The sequence below is a fragment of the Emys orbicularis genome, chromosome 1 (genome assembly GCF_028017835.1).
Source record: "Emys orbicularis isolate rEmyOrb1 chromosome 1, rEmyOrb1.hap1, whole genome shotgun sequence".
Classification (NCBI taxonomy): domain Eukaryota; kingdom Metazoa; phylum Chordata; order Testudines; family Emydidae; genus Emys; species Emys orbicularis.
In genome coordinates, this window is record NC_088683.1 from 50,228,982 (window position 1) to 50,247,003 (window position 18,022).

Sequence of the window (18,022 nt, forward strand, 5' to 3'; positions counted from 1 at the left end):
GGACATTCCAGTCCAAAACCGGACACCTGGCAACCCTATCCCTAACCCCCGATTACCCCCCCACCCCCAGCCCAGAGATTAAGGTGACTATTTCCCTAAACTAAAAATGGGATGTACAGGGCTGGCATGATCCATCTGGCATTGCTGCCCTCCCCCCCCCACCCCAAAATTCCTCCATGCCTCCAATTGAGCCAAATAGAGCTGGGGCAGAGGGGGAGAAGAATGAGTACAGGCTGGGATCTGGGCAGAAAAGCAGGGTGTGAATGTGAGTACTTTTGGGTTCGGAGCCAGGAGGTGAAGCTGTTGGACTACGATCCTGCTAGTGTTGCGACGCCCCTTTGGTGCCTGGGATAGCATAGGGTGGGGGTGGAGTTCCGGGGACGTAGCAACACGTAGCAGTGGCTAGTGGGGTGAGGGGCCACAAATGAAAGGTTCTTGGGGGGTCACATGCCCCCCTGATTTCTCAGGACTTCCAGAAGCAAGGAGGCATCACTCCCCCTGGCAGCAGCACTCTCCGCGTGTCCCTGTGGCATGGGGAGGGAGGAAGCAGCAGGGCAGCTGGCTGAGCTCCTCCAGCTCCACCCCCTGCCCCCCCAGCTGCTTTGCCTTCCCTGCTGCTGTCTCATGCACTGTCTCTCACCTGTAGATGGTCTTCAAAGCAGACAACAGTGCTGGGACTCCAGCAGAAGGGAAGGCAAATCAGGCGGGGGGGGGGGGTGGGGGAAGGGGAGAGGAGCTCAGCCAGCCGCCCTGCATCTTCCCTGCGCTGCACAGACACACTGAGAATGCTGCCTCATTGCTACTGGGCATACCCTCCAGAAGCGTTCGGAGCAATTGGGGCAGGGGTAAAGACATGTGACCCTGCATGCCCCGCCCATGCATCACCTCTGCCCTCGTGTTTCACTAAAAAGCTTCTGGATTTGAACTGTGGTATGCCTATTGACTACTTGCATAGAATGGAACATTTAGTGAGGAGATGTATATACATACAGAGAACATGAAAAGGTGGGAGTTGCCCTACCAACTCTAAGAGGCTAATTAATTAAGATGAGCTATTGTCAGCAGGAGAAAAAAAACTTTTGTAGTGATAATCAAGATAGCCCATTTAAGACAGTTCTATGTTCCATTCTATGCATCCGATGAAGTGGGTTGTAGCCCATGAAAGCTTATCCTCAAATAAATTTTAGTCTCTAAGGTGCCACACGTACTCCTGTTCTTTTTGCGGATACAGACTAACACGGCTGCTACTCTGAAACCTGTCAATACCAACACATTTCCTAGAGATAACAGAAATACACTGACCCATCCTAAAAATAAGGTCAGAATGACAGTGTAATAAATAAAAATGTACAAGGTCATGTGTGGCAACTGGCTATGTCAGAGGGTGTCAACTAACTACATCAGAGGGACAGTAAGTAACTTGTTTGTATTAATGTATAAAAAAGAAATCTCAAAGGGAGTGTCTTTGGCTGGCCTAGGGGATAATGGAAAGTCCCGCCATTAACTGAGCTAGTCCATTGCAACGGGCATACATGTGTTAGTGTACCTGTAATCATTGAGCCAGGACATTAGGGCTGTGCTTCGTTGACAATAAACCTGACCAAGTGCCTTCGCTATGAACCGAGTCTGTGGATTTATTGGACAGTTCGATCAGAGCCTGCTGTACAGGCTATCTGGCCAACATCAGTACAGCACGCCAAAAACCACGCAGCCAAACGCCTAACAACAGTTAGGTTGACAGTGTCAATGTAAAAATAACAGGAGTACTTGTGGCACCTTAGAGACTAACAAATTTATTAGAGCATAAGCTTTCGTGGGCTACAACCCACTTCTTCGGATGCATATAGAGTGAACCATATATTGAGGAGATATATACACACACACATACAGAGAGCATGAACAGGTGGGAGTTGTCTTACCAACTCTGAGAGGCCAATTAAGTAAGAGGAAAAAAAACTTTTGAAGTGATAATCAAGATGGCTCAGTACAGACAGTTTGATAAGAAGCAAGTGTGAAAATACTTACAAGGGGAGATAGATTCAATGTTTGTAATGGCTCAGCCATTCCCAATCCCTATTTAGCCCTGAGCTGATTGTGTCTAGTTTGCATATCAATTCCAGCTCAGCAGTCTCTCGTTGGAGTCTGTTTAGCAGTCTCTAGACACTCTGTTGGTTATGTCGACTGTTACTGGCTTTCAAGAGCTATCCCCTTGCCCTACACTGACAGTACAATCAACACAAGTACTCCCAGTAAGGACGTGCACCGCCAACACAAGGAGCGAAGTATAGACACACACAAGCAATGTAAGACCCAACTAAGTTAGGACAACTTAATTTTGTACTATAGACATGGCATTAGAAATACTGTTTTCAGACTTATGTCTGTGCTCCACCCATCAACTCTCCTCTCAAGGCATGCTATTAATCAACCAGAAATGCACTGGCTAAGCCCAATGCTCTATTTCCTCTTCAACTACTTATAAAAAAAAAAAAAAATTCTGTGTAAGATGAGATGCTCCAAACCACTACTCTTCCTGTTTCTGGCCACATTGGAAACTGACATTGGTTGAAAGGCCAGACAGTCTGCAATTTACATGCCCATATATGGTAGTGAGTATGTGCAAACAAAAATGCTATTACCAGCAGCTCTGAGAAAGTCAAACTACAGTACCAAATATAAAATACATTACTCCTGTTAATCAACTAACATTCAGCTACAACAACAACAACAACAACAAAAAGGCAGCAAAACTTAAAAACAACTAGTTTACAGAAAATGTAAAAGACTTCAGAAAAACAATTTGGCTTAAGTCTCTACATTATCTGGTATTCTGACAATGCCTTCCACAAGAGTTACAGATGAAAGAGACAATAGTACATAAGATGATGCTCTGAAGTTTAAGCAAATATGTTTTATATAGTCCCATATGTGGTTACCCTCCACCCTTGTGCCTGGATTCCTTCCTTTGTCACTCACATATTTCCAGTTACATTGTGAGCTCTTCGGGGCAGGAAACCATTCCTTCCTCTGCGTACACAACATCCAGGACAGCAGAGCGCCAATCCTGAGGCTTTGGGCACTACCATAATACAAATCAATAAGCTATACGTTATATATAAAATGTAGCTTACATATCAAGCAAGCCTCATTTTCTTCTAAAATGAGAAATAGGTTTGAAGTAAAAGATTACTCACGTTTGCTTCACAGAACTATGATGACAGAAAAAAAAAACTTAACAGCAGTGTTTGTCACAAATGTAAAAATGTTTTGCTATGACTTTTCAGAACCTTGCCTTTAAATGAAATTTTCTTCTAAGGCTGTACTTACTTAAAAGCTGTAGCTTTTGGTTTCTAAACAAGCCCAAACTTGGCCAAACATTGCCAGTGACATATCCTGAAAGGTCACATTGAATGTTACACAAAAAAACCAGTAGTTCAGATTTCCACTCTAGAAAGCCAGAGAAGAGATCATCAGTAATGGTTAGAAGAGCAATATTTTGTTTCCACTTTTACAGCAACTTTCATTGAAAGATTTCAAATCATTTTACAAAGCTTTAACTTTCAACACCTCTGTGAAGGAGGCTCAATATCAAGGTCCTTCCTTCCATTTAGCTATATGGGAAGAGCAGAATGGGCATGATCCCCTGGTGGGAAGAGGGAGGGCAACCCCTGGTTGAGAACACATAGGTTAAACAGAAGCAGATCATATTCAACAAGATAGTAATGGGATTTTATTTTCCAAAAAGAACTAGAGCAGAAGAGTTTGGTTCATAAAGATCATGCCTTTTGCTAAACTGTACTTGCTACTTGTTGGTAATCCTTCCTCACACAACCAGAAATCAGAGATATTTGGTGGAGAATCATACCTTCAATGACCTGTCACTGAAGGCTTCATGTAGAGTTCATATTCAGCCACTGGAGAGAAGCATTCAGAACAAGCCAGCACTCAAAGTATTTGGCAAGGACAGAAGCACATTCAGCAGTAACATTTTTCCCTCCTCTAAGCTTAAACAACCTATTCAAAGGCTCATGTACAAGAGGACCAGCCACTGTCAAGTATCCATCCCTTCACATAAATAGTGAAGAGGTATGCATTGGTAGGTTTACCTTTAATAAAGTTCACAACTGTTACAGCCTCATCAAGTCCCATTGGCATCCTCTTTGCCACCAACACTTCCCAGTAAACCGAACAATGTGTCCAAATGGCTTGGCTGCAGACTAAGTTCTAGTCACAGGCTACAGCGTTTTCTTGTCATATCTTGCCGTTCATTAATGCAAATAATCAACACAGCTAAACCAATCCAACCCAAACATACCCCCTTGTAGTGGACTGAAAAAACAGGAAGTCATGCATGGATCCTACCCACTCATGAGTAATGCTGCACAGAAGACATCTGTAGTTTCATCCAGTGTCTGAAGAAGAGCTCTTCTTGAAAGCTGTTCAGAATTAGCTGGCCAATTTTTGATGGAGAAGGGGATTGCTTTGACTTGACTGGCAGCAGCAGATCCCAATTTAACACTGACATTTGGGGAAAATGCTGATTGCAACCTATTAGGCTGACAGCTTTTGTTATTTGCAGTGATGCATGGAGAGCTTTTGTGTTTACACTATATACAAATAATAAAATAGTCTTGATTTTGTAAACTCATAAGCTTTTGCTTGAATAATTCAATGGGCTTTGTTTGTAAGCCCATTGAATTATCATCATCATCATCATCAGTAGCTCTGCTTCTCCATTTTAATAGCTATAGGCACATGCCAGAATCCTTCACCAACTGCTGCAACAAATCCTTTGACAGTAACTAAAAAACATATTGATGTATGTTTTGGGCCAAGCCCACAGGAGAGGCTACAAGCAATGACTCCCCAAAAGGAAGAAAGGCTAAGCAACAGAGTGGTCATGACTGCCATGCTGCCTGGCTCAATGGAACACAGGAGGAAGCATGTACTGTAATCCAATTAACTCCCCCTTCCGGGGAAAACTGGAGAGGTCCTAACAGGGCAAAGAGACAAAACAGCAAAATGCAAATCCTCTGGCAAAAAAACACCTCCACACTGAATTCTGTAGCAAACTGGAAAAACTGCCAGATTTTATGGCCACAGCATAACTGCTCACAAGGCCCCAACTGAGATGAATGGAGCAATTCACACTTACTGTTTTATGCTTTCATGCTTTCTTCACATATAGGATATGTCTACACTGGCAAGTTACAGCGCCGCTCAGAGCGCGCTGAAAGGAAACTGCTGTTGTGTGCTCACACTGTCAGCTGCCTGCACAATAGCGTGTTCACACTTGCGGCACTTGCAGCAGTATTCGGAGAGGTTCACTCTGGGCATCTATCCCACAGAGCATCTCTTCCTCTTGTGCCGTTAAGAGTTGTGGGAAGGCGGAGGGGGTTGCGGGGCATCCTGAGTCTTGTCCCAATGCCCCATGATGCATTGCTTCGCAAACCAGCAATCCCTGTGTGTCCATCCACATTTGGCACCATCTTTCAATGGTTTGTGTACTGTGCGATCTGCCTCTTCGGTCTGCAGGAATAGATCCTGCACTGTTGACCAATATGCTGCTTGCTCTCACTAACACGTCATGAGTGGCAGTGGAGTAATTCCTTAAACTACAAAGGCAAGAGGAGTTTGACACTGATCTTGCCCCACATAGTAGCTACGACACGAGATTGCTTGTGGCATTCATGGAGGTGCTGACCACAGAGAAACGTCGCTTCTGGGCTCGGGAAACAAGCACTGAGTGGTGGGATCACATAGTCATGCATGTCTGGGATGACGAGCAGCAGCTGCAGAACTTTCAGATGAGAAAAGGCACATTCATGAGACTGTGTGATGAGCTCTCCCCAGCCCAGTAGTGCAGGGACACGAGAATGAGAGCTGCCCTGCCACTGGAGAAGCGCGTGGCGATTGCACTGTGGAAGCTGGCTACTCCAGATTGCTACTGATCGGTCGCTAACCAGTTCAGAGTGGGAAAGTCAACCGTTGGACTCGTGTTGATGGAAGTGTGCAGGGCCATTAATCGCATCCTGCTCCGAAAGACCGTGACTCTGGGCAACGTGCGTGATATTGTGGATGGCTTTGCACAAATGGCCTTCCCTAACTGCGAAAGGGTGATAGATGGCACGCACATTCCAATTCTGGCATCAGACCACCTAGCCACTGAGTACATTAACTGGAAGGGGTATTTCTCAATGGTTCTCCAGGTGCTTGTGGATCACCATGGGCGTTTCATGGATATTAACGCAGGCTGGTCTGGAAAGGTGCATGACACACGCATCTTTCAGAACACTGGCCTGTTCAGGAAGCTGCAAGCAAGGACTTTCTTCCCAGACCAGATCACCGTAGGGGAAGTTGAAATGCCCATTGTGATCCTGGGAGACCCTGCCTACCCCTTAATGCCGTGGCTTATGAATCCATACATGGGGCACCTTGACAGCAGCAAGGAGTGGATCAACAACAGGCTGAGCAAGTGCAGAATGACTGCTGAATGTGCTTTTGGCCGTTTAAAGCCCTGCTGGTGCTGCCTATATGGGAGGTTGAACCTGCCCGATGACAATATTCCTATGCTTATAGCCGCGTGTTGTACATTCATATAATATTTGTGAAGGGAAGCATGAAAGCACGGCACCTGGAGGCTGAATTTGAACAGCCCGAGACTAGGGTTATTAGACGGGCGCAGCATGGGGCCATAAGGATCAGGGGTGCCTTGAGGCAGTAATTTGAAGCTGAAAGCCACTAATATTTGTTGCTATACTCAGGAGTGAAGTATTCCTAATGCTACGAGGTGACTGTGATTGGTGCAGACGATGCACTATGAAGGTTTAAGAAAATTGCCTGTTGCTTTGCAGCGCTCTCTTTGCTTTCAATTAATAGAATAAAGATTGCTTTAAAACCAAAACAATTATTTTATTAAAGAACAAACAAACAAACAAACAACCGGAGGGAGAGACAAACAAAAACCCCATCAGCACGGAAGGGAATGGGGGAAGGGAGGGTCCCAGGATGGTTAAAGATTTGTGTATGTTCAGGTATCATATCCAACCTTCTCCTTTTGAGTACAGTGTAGCAGGTACTGTACTTCAGCAGGGTTAAACTGCAGAGGGACAGGTGCTGAGTGCAGTGGGTATTGGGAGTCTGAAGGGCTGGACTGTGACGGGGAAGGAGTGGAATGCAGCGGGTACAGACTGGAGCCAGGAGGTTGATAAGAGTGTGTTGGCGGTGTCTGGGAGGTGCATGGGAAAGAGTTTTGCGACAGCGGTTACAGGGGAGGGCGGGCGCAGAGCTGCTTGGTTTGCCGTGCTAGTAGGGCCTGGAGCGTGTCCACTTAGCGTTCCATAACTTTTAAGAGACGCTCCATGGCTTCATTCTGGCACGCTGCATTCTCCTTTCGGTCCCTCTTGTCGCTGTCCTGATACTCCTTCAATTCTTGTTTTTTGGCCGCGGAGTGCATCATGACATCACACAGAAAGTCCTCCTTAGTTCTTCATGGCCGCTTTCTAATTCTGCGCAGCCGTTCAGCCGGTGATAAAGAGGGAGGCTGGGCTCTCGAGATCATATACGTGAAGCCAAAATGCAACGTTTTACAGAAGCAGTATTGTTTGCAACATACAGACCACTGAATCAGTGATTTAAAACACAGCCACTGTTCACATACTTATCACTAACTGGCTGACCCCAAGCAAGCACACATGAGCCACAAGACCCCCAAAATGGTGAATAACCACAGGGGCAGGGGAAATTAGTGTTCCAGAACCGTACTGTACACTGGGCATGTGGCTCTTGGGGAGAGCCAGCACTGTAGGGGGGGCCTTATAATCATTACTGTCCCCACATTTTGCACAGGCTCTGTTCATTATGGAAGATATCTCGCTGCTGAGGGTGAGCAGGGAATCAAGGAAGGGTCTTCTCCAAGACTGCAGCTTCCGCCCTGGCCCCTATGCAGCTCACCTGGGTGCAGCAATGGTCCTTTCCCCCCCTCCCCCCCCCCCCCCAGTGATGGCAGAGTGGAACGGGAAAGTTACCCTTAATGGGACCAGAAACAAAACAGCTCTGCCAAAGAACCTGCAGCAGTGGATTGCCCAGTATCTCCATGAGAGCTTCCTAGAGATCTCTGAGGCAGATTCCTGTGAAGTGAGGGAGTCAATCAACACCCTGTTCTGCTGCTCAGACTAGGCATGTGGTGGTATCATACAGACACAAGTCTACTTTCTGCAACCCTCCTGCCCCCAACAACTTGCTTCAGCAATTCCCAAAATCAAAGCCACTTACAAGGGGCCTCCTCTCCTGTTTGCGCTTCGCCAAGCTCCGACAGCTGTGACTGGCTAGACTCCTCTGGGGTAGAGAAGAGCTCCTGGCTGCATGCATCTCTGACCTTTGAGTCGTCCTCTGCCTCTGGGTCCCCCTCCCCTTACACATTCTCATCCAAGGTTTCCTCCTCCTGGCTCAGTCCACTCTCGACTGGCACACGAGCCACCGAAGTATCCACAGTGGCCTTTGCAGTGGAGGTGGGGTCACCACCGAGTATCACATCCAGCTCTTTGTAGAACCGGCAGCCCGCCTCCCGTGCCTTGTGATAGGCATTCCGCAGCTCCTTCACTTTGACCCCGCACTGCAGTGTGTCCCAGTCATGGCCCCTCCCGGTGATGCATCATGAAATCTGTCCGTAGGCATCATAATTCCTAAAGCTGGAGCACAGTTGGTACTGGAAAGCCTCCTCTCCTCAAATGCTAATGAGGTCCAGCAGCTCAGCATTGCTTCCAGCCAGGGATCACCGGGGGCGTGGAGCAGGCATAGTCACCTGGAAAGATGCGCTGAGACCACTGCACGCGTCACCAAGCAAACAGGAATGGAACTTTCAAAATTCCCAAGGAATTTAAGTGGTGGTGCTCATGGTTGGTCACCTGAGGGCAGGGCAGTAGAGTTCAAACTGATGACCAGAGAGCCGAGAACAGGCATTGTGGGACATCTCCTGGAGGCCAATCACAGCACTATAATCGACCAGGATGTTTACACTGGCACCGCGGTGCTGTAGCCCTGGCGCAGAAAGCTGTACGCCTCGTGTCGGAGTGGTTTTTTTTTTGTTTTGTTTTTTTTACAGTTCTGCAACTGCGCAGTTTGTGCACACTAAGTAGCTGCTTACAAAATCAGACATAAAAATTCAAAAAAGTGTCACACACACTATTACTGAAAAATTGCTTACTTTCTCATATTTACCATATAATTATAAAATAAATCTATTGGAATATAAATATTGTACTTACATTTCAGTGTGTACTATACAGAGCAGTATAAACAAGTCATTGTCTGCATGAAATGTTAGCCTATAGCAGTGGTTTCCAAACTTTTTTGATCGCGCACCCCTATCAGTAAAAAAATTTTGAGCACGCACCCCCTGCCGCGCCGGCTCTACCATTTTTGCCAAAGCAAAAAAAAAAAAAAAAAAACCGCTTGGACTCCCGCCCGAACTGCCGAAGCCAAAAAAAAAAAAAAAAAAAAAAAAGAGCTCCTCCTGCCGGGCACCCCCCAAGGATCCTCTTGCGCACCCCCTGGGGTGCACGCACCCCACTTCGGAGACCACTGGTCTATAGTGACTTCACTAGTGCTTTTTATGCAGCCTGTTGTAAAACTAGGCAAATATCTAGATGAGTTGATGTAATGCCTGGAAGATCTCTGCGTACCCCTTGTTGAGAACCACAGCTATAAAGGATAGTGATCTATTCACCCACCAATGAAATTCAGCTCTCAGTGGACTATAGTAAAGGTTTAACAGCACATAATAGTACTAGTACTTAACAGGTTAGGACAAAAAGCAAATATAGTATCCAACCAAGAATTTCAGGAGGAATTTAGATAAAAAGAATGCAATCACCAAAGTGATACTGAAGTAACATATTTTTATGAAAATAACCATAAGCTCTTTCAAGACCTCAACTGGTCAGAACCTTAATTTTAAGACTGAAGAATTCAGCAGCAGAGTCTAGATATTATAGCAATGAGCACTTTGGCAAAAGCATATTGAGCTGTTGGTTTAATAATGTCACACTACTTTACATGGAAGAATGCAACCTTAGAATGCTTCCTGAAGCCAAAGGATAGGAGCACTCTAGAGGCAGTATTTTTTTAAATGGGTTAAACACAGAGCTTATGGAGAAGCAGTGAGGGACCTGTCCCTGCACCCAGAAAATTCCATACCAGTAAATTTAGACACCAGATAACATCTAACTCATTGGAAACCTTAACTTTTACTTTATCTGACACTGCTAAAAGATTTCCAGAATACCCACAAAATCCAAGGATTATGCAGCAGAATTTAGGTACATCTTGCTTTATAACAAGATATTTAGTAAACTGTATTTGTTAAGTAACTATAAAATTGACAGTGTTACAGCTACCTATAACTATGAACATACAAAATCTGTTTTAATCCTTTAAACTGCAGGTGACTCAGCAGCACAAGTTTCATTCTGGCTAATATGTTTTTCAAATCTTGCTTAACAACTCCAGTTGGCTCCATTCCTACTTATCTGCTGTCTCCATGTCTCATCCCAAATGACCAGTGCAGAGCATATAAACTTGCTAGACTAAGTTTGGAAGACAAGCTGGATAGACCAGATTCGAAGGACACATTTTTCATTAAAGTAGCAAAAATTAAAACTGTCCCCCACTGTAACTGCAGTAGGATGCCTATGACACAAAAGCCATGTCAGGGGAAAAAATATTAGGATTAGGGAAATACCTGAATTTCCCTATCAGTACCAGGACTAAATTTAGTACTTAAAATAGATCCTAAATGCTTGAGCCAAGAGTTATAATCACAAGAGGTTATGAAAGTACCCTATATTCCAAAAGATATTTTTAGTCAATGCTAATGTCCTAATTGTGTGTCTTATGATCATATACATTTTAAAAAGAGATTTTTCTTCCACAAAAATTATGCCTCTCTTATAAGGATAGAAATTCTAATTACTCAGGTTAAATGAAAGCTTACCTACTGATAACTTCTGCCTGAAGCCAGTATTCCCTCGTTAGCAAGTGCAGCCTCTAAGATGTGGCTCTTTCATAAAATGCAGGGTTATTTCCTGAATGTTTTTACCACTCCCATGTAAGTGTTAAACAGATCAAAAGTATTTGGATTATCTTTCAGAGGGCTGACTTTTAATAGATGCTATCCTTTCTCAATAGGCTTCAGTTAATTTATTTAGAAGAGTGTTCCCCAAATAGACAGTTAGGGAAAAGGTCTAGGTGGGTCATGCATGTCCCAGAGACAGTCCCCCCCCCATGCTCTCACTTCCCCTGGGTAGCAGGCAGCAGTGTAGAGAGAAGGATCTGGGCATCAGTTACAGGGCAGAGGAGGCGCCTCCAGGACACAGCAGGGCAGGGATAGGCTGCTGACTGTCCACTCACTAGCTCTGGCTGCTTACATTGCCCTATCCCACTCTCACTTCCCCTGGGCAACAGGCAATGGAATGAGGAGCAGGATCTGGACGGCAGCAGTGCAGAGGAAACCAAAAGTCCTACCTGTCTGCCACCTTCTAGTCCTACACATTCTGCCAACCACCTGAGGTCTCAATCTGAATTGTTTCAGAGCTTATTAATACTACCTTTTTAGTCATCCTGAAGTGGCTACTGGAGAGCAACAAGAGGCATATCCTTTCCTCATGACCTCAGTGTTGCCTTGGCAGCACTTCCAGCCACCACTAGTACATGGAACAAGAAATCAATCATGATTCTTTCTGAATTGGTACTGTCACTAGACCACCCAGCTCTCTCATTTATATGGCAGGCAAAGAGGCACTTGGATATCATAAAATCCAGTATAGAGCCTGGTATTACTCCCTTCTTACTTCTCTGCATTTCTGCCCTCTTTACCAGGATTATGCCTATTCTTCTGCAAATAGCACCTGTCCCCCTATATTAGGAGGATCACCAGCAGCATGATTATTACATGATCCTAGTCAGTTTCACTCTATTGAATCACAAGGAAAGCAAAACAGAGAAGCAGCAGGAGTGTGACCTAATGCTGGGGCAGGGGAAGATTAACATGTTTCTCCTCCCCCTCTCCAGAAGCACTCCTATACTCTACGAGTAACATTGCAGCCCTATCTCGACAAGAAAAGGGTGTGTATTTTCATTTGTGTTAACTCAAATGGTTTATCTTAAATACTATAGAAAGAATCCCTCAAAATGCAGGCTAATAAGTCTGAAGCTGGTTAGCTGGCCACATTTTAGCTTAGAAAAAGAAAACTTGTTCTGACATCCATAGTAAGTGCCAATAAGAGACGAATTTGACTAAACGTGTCCACATACATTTAGAAACTTACTCCTAAGTCTTGTCTAGGGAATCACAAGTAGTAGAAGTTCTACTTGAGTAAATTGCTGGCTTAAAATATGCTCTGTTTAATCAGGAAAAAACCATCTGGTACACCTTTGCTGTAAAATATGAATATTTGTCTTCCACTCAATCTACTCAAAGCATAAAATCATTCAGCAGTCATTTAAATTTAATAATGTAAGAATAATTAGCTTCATGAGTGGCACACACCTTACTGTAAAGGACAGCACAACTAAAATACTTCCATAGAGATTTAATGTAAAGTCACCCAGAATATGTTGGGGAAGAGTCAACATGGATTTTGTAAAGAGAAATCATGTTTTGCCAACCTATTAAAATTCTTTGAAGGGGTCAACAAACATGTGGACAAGGGTAGTACAGTGGATATAGTGTACTTAGACTTTCAGAAAGCCTTTGACAAGGTCCCTCACCAAAGGCTCTTAAGCAAAGTAAGTTGTCATAGGATAAGATGGAAGGTCCTCTCATGGATCAGCATCTGGTTAAAAGATAGGAATCAAAGGGTAGGAATAAATAGTCAATTTTCACACTGGAGACAGGTAAATAGCGGTGTCCCCCAGGAGGTCTTTACTAGGACCAGTACTGTTCAACATATTCATAAATGATCTGGAAAAGGGGTAAACAGTGAGGTGGCAAAATTTGCAGATGATACACAATTATTTAAGATGGTCAAACCCAAAGCAGACTGCGAAGAGTTACAAAGAGATCTCACAAAATTGGGTGACTGGGCAACAAAATGGCAGAGGAAATTCAGTGTGGATAAATGCAAAGTAATGCACACTGGAAAAGAATCTCAATTATACATACAAAATGATGGGGTCTAAATTAGTTGTTACTACTCAAGAAAGATCTTGGAGTCATTATGGATAGTTCTCTGAAAACATCCACTCAACGTGCAGCAGTCAAAAAAGCTAACACAAAGTTAGGAACCATTAGGAAAGAGCTAGTTAACAGGACAGAAAGTATCATAATACCTCTATATAAATTCATGGTATGCCCACATCTTGAATACTGCGTGTAGTAGATCTGGTCAACCCACCTCAAAAAAGCTATACTGGAATTGGAAAAGGGCAACAAAAATGATTCGGAGTATGGAAGAGTTTATGTATTAGGAGAGATTAAAAAGACTTAGTTGTCTCTTTTCCAAGCTGAAACATCCAAGAGGTCTATAAAACCTTAACTAGTGTGAAGAAAGTGAATGATAAATAAATTTACTCCTTCTCATGACACAAGAACTAGGGGTCACCCAATAAAATTAATAGGCAACAGGTTTAAAACAAACAAAAAACGGAAGTACTTCTTCATACAACACAGACCACCTGTGGAATTCTTTGCCGGGGTGTAATGAAGACCAAAACTATAACAGGGTTCAAAAAAGAACTAGATAAGTTCATAGAGGATAAAGTCATCAATGGCTATTAGCCAGGATGGACAGGGATGCAACACCATGCTCTGAGCATCCCTAGCCTGTTTGCCAGAAGCTGGGAATGGACAATAGGGGATGGATCACTTGATGACTGCCTCTTCTGTTCATGCCCTCTGAAGGACCTGGCACTGGCCACTGTCAGAAGACAGGATACTGGGCTAGATGGACCATTGGTCTGCCCCAGTATGGCTGTTTTTATATTCTTAATAAGGTGTGTAAATAAGTGCTACAGTAATAGATGCTCTAGAAGTAAAAAAAATAATAGCGTCATCTAGGAAGCCTAACCTTTCAAAAGAATACTCATGGACGCTATAGTGGGTTATAGTGTGTACTGGACGCTGCTGCTTTGGAAAGGACAAATGCAGGTCAGGTAGAATATCTGATTATACCCAAGGAACCTTATCAAACAGTTTGATTTTCCCTAACTGTTAAATGTGCCTCCTTTACACAAACTGAAAACTTTCAAGCATCTCAGCACTTTGTACTTTTGTAAACGACTTGCAATATTACCCTTTTTTTGTATTGCCCAACCAGACAAACTCCAGGGCATGGAAAACACACACTCACCCAGGACAATCAGAATTATGCACAGGGGAGAGGGTTGAGCTGGGTACCAGGAAGTCACTGCCTCCATCTTTGCAAGAAAAAAAAGAGACACTCATATGCCACTCCTTTAACAAGAGAGGAGAGACAGACAGGAATCAGAGAGCCTCTAAGGTGCCAGTACGTTTTAGGAGGGCACAGAAAGCACTGAAGGTACACCACTTCTCTTTAAAGACCAGGGGCAAAGCAATTTGAGCCAAGGCTAGGACAAGGAAAAGGATTAACCCATCTGAAGAAGAGTTAGTGGGAGGCACGGGGCTTCTTCATGCGCTGAAACTCTGTAGTCCCAGATGAGCCCTACACTGAGGCCCAGTATTAACTTATAGCTAAGGCTACGACTTAGTCATGGAGGTCGTTGAAAGACACGGAATCCGTGACTTACAGTGACCTAAAAGACTTCTGCCTGCGGCAGTTGGGAGCTGCAGGGTCCCCTGCCACCCGTGGGGGGAAGGAGCTGTGGTGTACCCCTGCAGCTCTCGGCCGCCGTGGCTGGCAGGGGTTGCTGCCGTGGGCAGTGGGGGCCCCCCCGAACAGCAGGGGAACCCAGCAGCTCCCAGCCACCACCGGCAGCAGGAGGTTGCCATGGCAAGGGCACCTCGGGGCTGCAGGTGCACCCTGGAGCTCCCAGCCACCGGGGGACCCCTGGAGCTGCAGGCAGCAGGAGTACCCCAGAACCCCCAGCTGCTGCCGGCAGAAGGGGCCACGCAGCTCCCAGCCACTGTGGAGCTGTCCCGCTGCAGGTGGTGCGGGGACCAGCTGATCCCCATTTTGTCACAGATATTTTTAGTAAAAGTGACGGACAGGTCATGGCTTCTGTGAATTTTTCTTTATTGCCCGTGACCTGTCTTTTACTTAAAATATCCATGAGAAAAATCTGAGCCTTACTTATAGCAGTGGGGACCACATCATTTATTTCATGAGCCTATAATTTATTACTGAGAAGGAAGGAGAGAGTCCAGTATTCATTTGTGTACTTTTTGGGGGGAAAGGAAGAGAAATCAGAATTTCAAGAAGAGACCTCAGAACTTCATTAGATGAGTGGTAGGAGGGAAAAGAGCCTAGACTCCATTAGCTGGAGTGACAGTCAATTGATTTGAGGAGCAGAATTTATTAGTGTAACAGAGTGAAGATATGGCAATGTAGTGACAAGTAGTGATAAGAACTTTTCAGCCAGATAAGTAGATGTTGTTTCCAAGTTTATCGCTAGGTATGCTATGTGAATATAGGGTTGCCAACCCTACAGGAGTGCCCTGGAGTCTCCAGGAATTACAGATTAATCTTTAATGAGAGATTATGTCATGTGATGAAACCTCCAGGAATACCTCCAACCAAAATTGGCAACATTTCTACCCAGAGGATGCCAAAGTGTCTTTGTTTAATGTTATTTTTATTTCTTTATGTTTTTTTAAAGCAACTTTTCCAGACAAAATATGGACCAGAATATCCAACTACAAATTTGTATCTTTTAGCATTCACGGTAGCTAATCTTACCTATTCTGCTGACATCACAAACAGGAGCAGTACTCAATGAATTCAAAGGATAAACTACAGCCTTAAAGTCTCCATCCTGAGGAACTATGACCCACCCTATGCTCTGGTGCTAAACTACTATACTTCTCACGACTCATAGTGACTTTTCATTTACCCACCTGCTTCTGAAATTCAGTCCAAGTAGGCCTCAGATATGGAGGAAGACCCCCATATGACAATTAACATTAAGGCATTTTAAAAGTCTTCCCTTTAATTTCAAGGAAATGTAAGACCTCTCTCAATTCCTTAAAATCTCCCACACGAGTTGCCTCCACAGCTTCAGCAGCCCTGAAAACTTGCATTTATTAGAGATGAGTGACAGTTACATAAAGACATGAGAGCTGTACATCACCAACATGTTGACACATCTCCACACCCTGCCTCTGAAGCCTCCTTTTCATAGGCAACTGCAATGAGCCTCCCTCCAACAGAGGAAGGACAGACGAAAGGAAGAGGAGCAGCACTAACACTTGGGTTTTACAAGCTGTTCCTTCCCTGAAGCACCATTTTAGGAAGCTATTTTCAAGCCACAGAGACAAAGCAAAGAAATTTTTCACATAGCCAGGGAAAAATTATAAACATCTCACTGAGCCACACAACCCTATCTCCTGGGAGGGTATTTAAGCTCTATCCTTATAATTCACCCCTAAGGGTGGGATCTGAATTCTCCACCCACTCTCTCCCAGCAATGGGGGTAGGCGATACACACCACCCAAAAAGTCTCCTCCAACCTGCGAGAAGTCTCCCTTTATTTTAGCCCCGGAAGTGAGGGGAGCACTACAGACACCGCCCAGAAACCAGCCCCATTAGTCTCCCGCCCTTCAATGGGGGGTGGGGGAGACACTGAACTCAGCCCTTACACCCCAGCCTGCGAGGAGCCCTGGAGACAGGGAGCTCCCAGGCAGGCCGCCGGAGCGGGGCGAGCGGAAGGGCCCGTCTCCGAGACCCCGCCACCAGGCTCGCTCTCTCCACGCCCTCGATCAATATTAGGCAGCAGCCGCCCCAAGGCGAGGATCGGGCGAGCCCCGGAAAGGGGGGGTGGCGGGAGGGAGGAAGAAACTGGCAGCGCCTGAGGCCCAGCTCTCTGCGCCGGGCGGGCGGCCTCATCCATCGGACACCGGATCCTGCCCCCCAGCCTGGCGCCTGGGGCCTATTTTCAGCCCTCGGACCGTACAAGGCGCGGCGGGAGAGGCCGCTGCCCGGCGCCCTCTCACTGACAGCGCCGGAAAGGGAGGAAGCTAAAAATACAAACGCCGCCACCCGAGGCGGCGAGAGCCCAGCCCGGTCCCGGGCCCCGCCAGGGGCTGCCCCGGCCCGCGTTACCTTCTCCTCATCCGAGAGCTGCTCCTCCAGGTTCGCCATCTTCCCGTCTGACCACGAACAGCTCCCTCCGGCAGAAAAGGCGGGGCCCCTCTCGTGTGTGTCCCCGGCGCCCTCTCCGCGCGGCCCCGAGGGGGCGGGGCCACGGCCTGCGGCCAACGGCCGGTGCGCGTGCACGCATGCGCGCGCGCAGCAGAGGGTGTCCTGGCGGCGGGAATAGGAGAAGCCGGGGTCGGTGCCGTGTTAGCGCAGCGCCTGCGGCTGTGGCGAGCTGGGTTCTCTCCTCTGGCGGTAGCTGCGCGTGTCGCTTAATGGCTGTGCGTCTCGTGCGGGGCCTTACAGAGGTGTATGGCCTGTCAGTAGGGATAGCACAGTGGTTTGAGCATAAACCCAGGGTTGTAGGTTCAATCCTTGAGGGGGCCATTTAGGGATCTGGAGCAAAAATCTGTCTGGGAATTGGTCTTGCTTTGAGCAGGGGGTTGGACTAGATGACCTCCTGAGGTCCCTGATAATCGATGACTCAGTACATAGGGAGGGTGGGCCCTTAAAAATGGGCCCCTTGGGGAGGGGTAGGTTTCACACACCGCTGCCTCTTGGAAACAATGGTGGGGAGGGGGGATCACTATCTGTTATTGCTTAGCAAAATTGTGGAGTGGATCATCTTGACCCTGTGTCTGTGAGCGGGGATAATGGTGATCATTGCGTTCGACTTCAGGCACAGAGCACCCTCCTTCCAGCACCCTGACTACCATACATAAGAATGGCCACACTGGGTCCGACCTAAGGTC

At 46.0% G+C, this 18,022-nt stretch overlaps 1 protein-coding gene across 1 annotated transcript in view; it reads right to left on the reverse strand.

Moving 5' to 3' along the window:
- Positions 1-17,348, reverse strand: part of CAPZA2 (capping actin protein of muscle Z-line subunit alpha 2) — a 42,821-nt gene extending 25,473 nt beyond the window's left edge. Inside the window, exon 1 of the mRNA XM_065399070.1 lies at positions 17,238-17,348. Within this exon, the coding sequence (XP_065255142.1) occupies positions 17,238-17,276 (39 nt within the window). The 5' untranslated portion in view covers positions 17,277-17,348. The remainder of the gene's footprint in view (positions 1-17,237) is intronic.
- Positions 17,349-18,022: the final 674 nt, after the last annotated feature.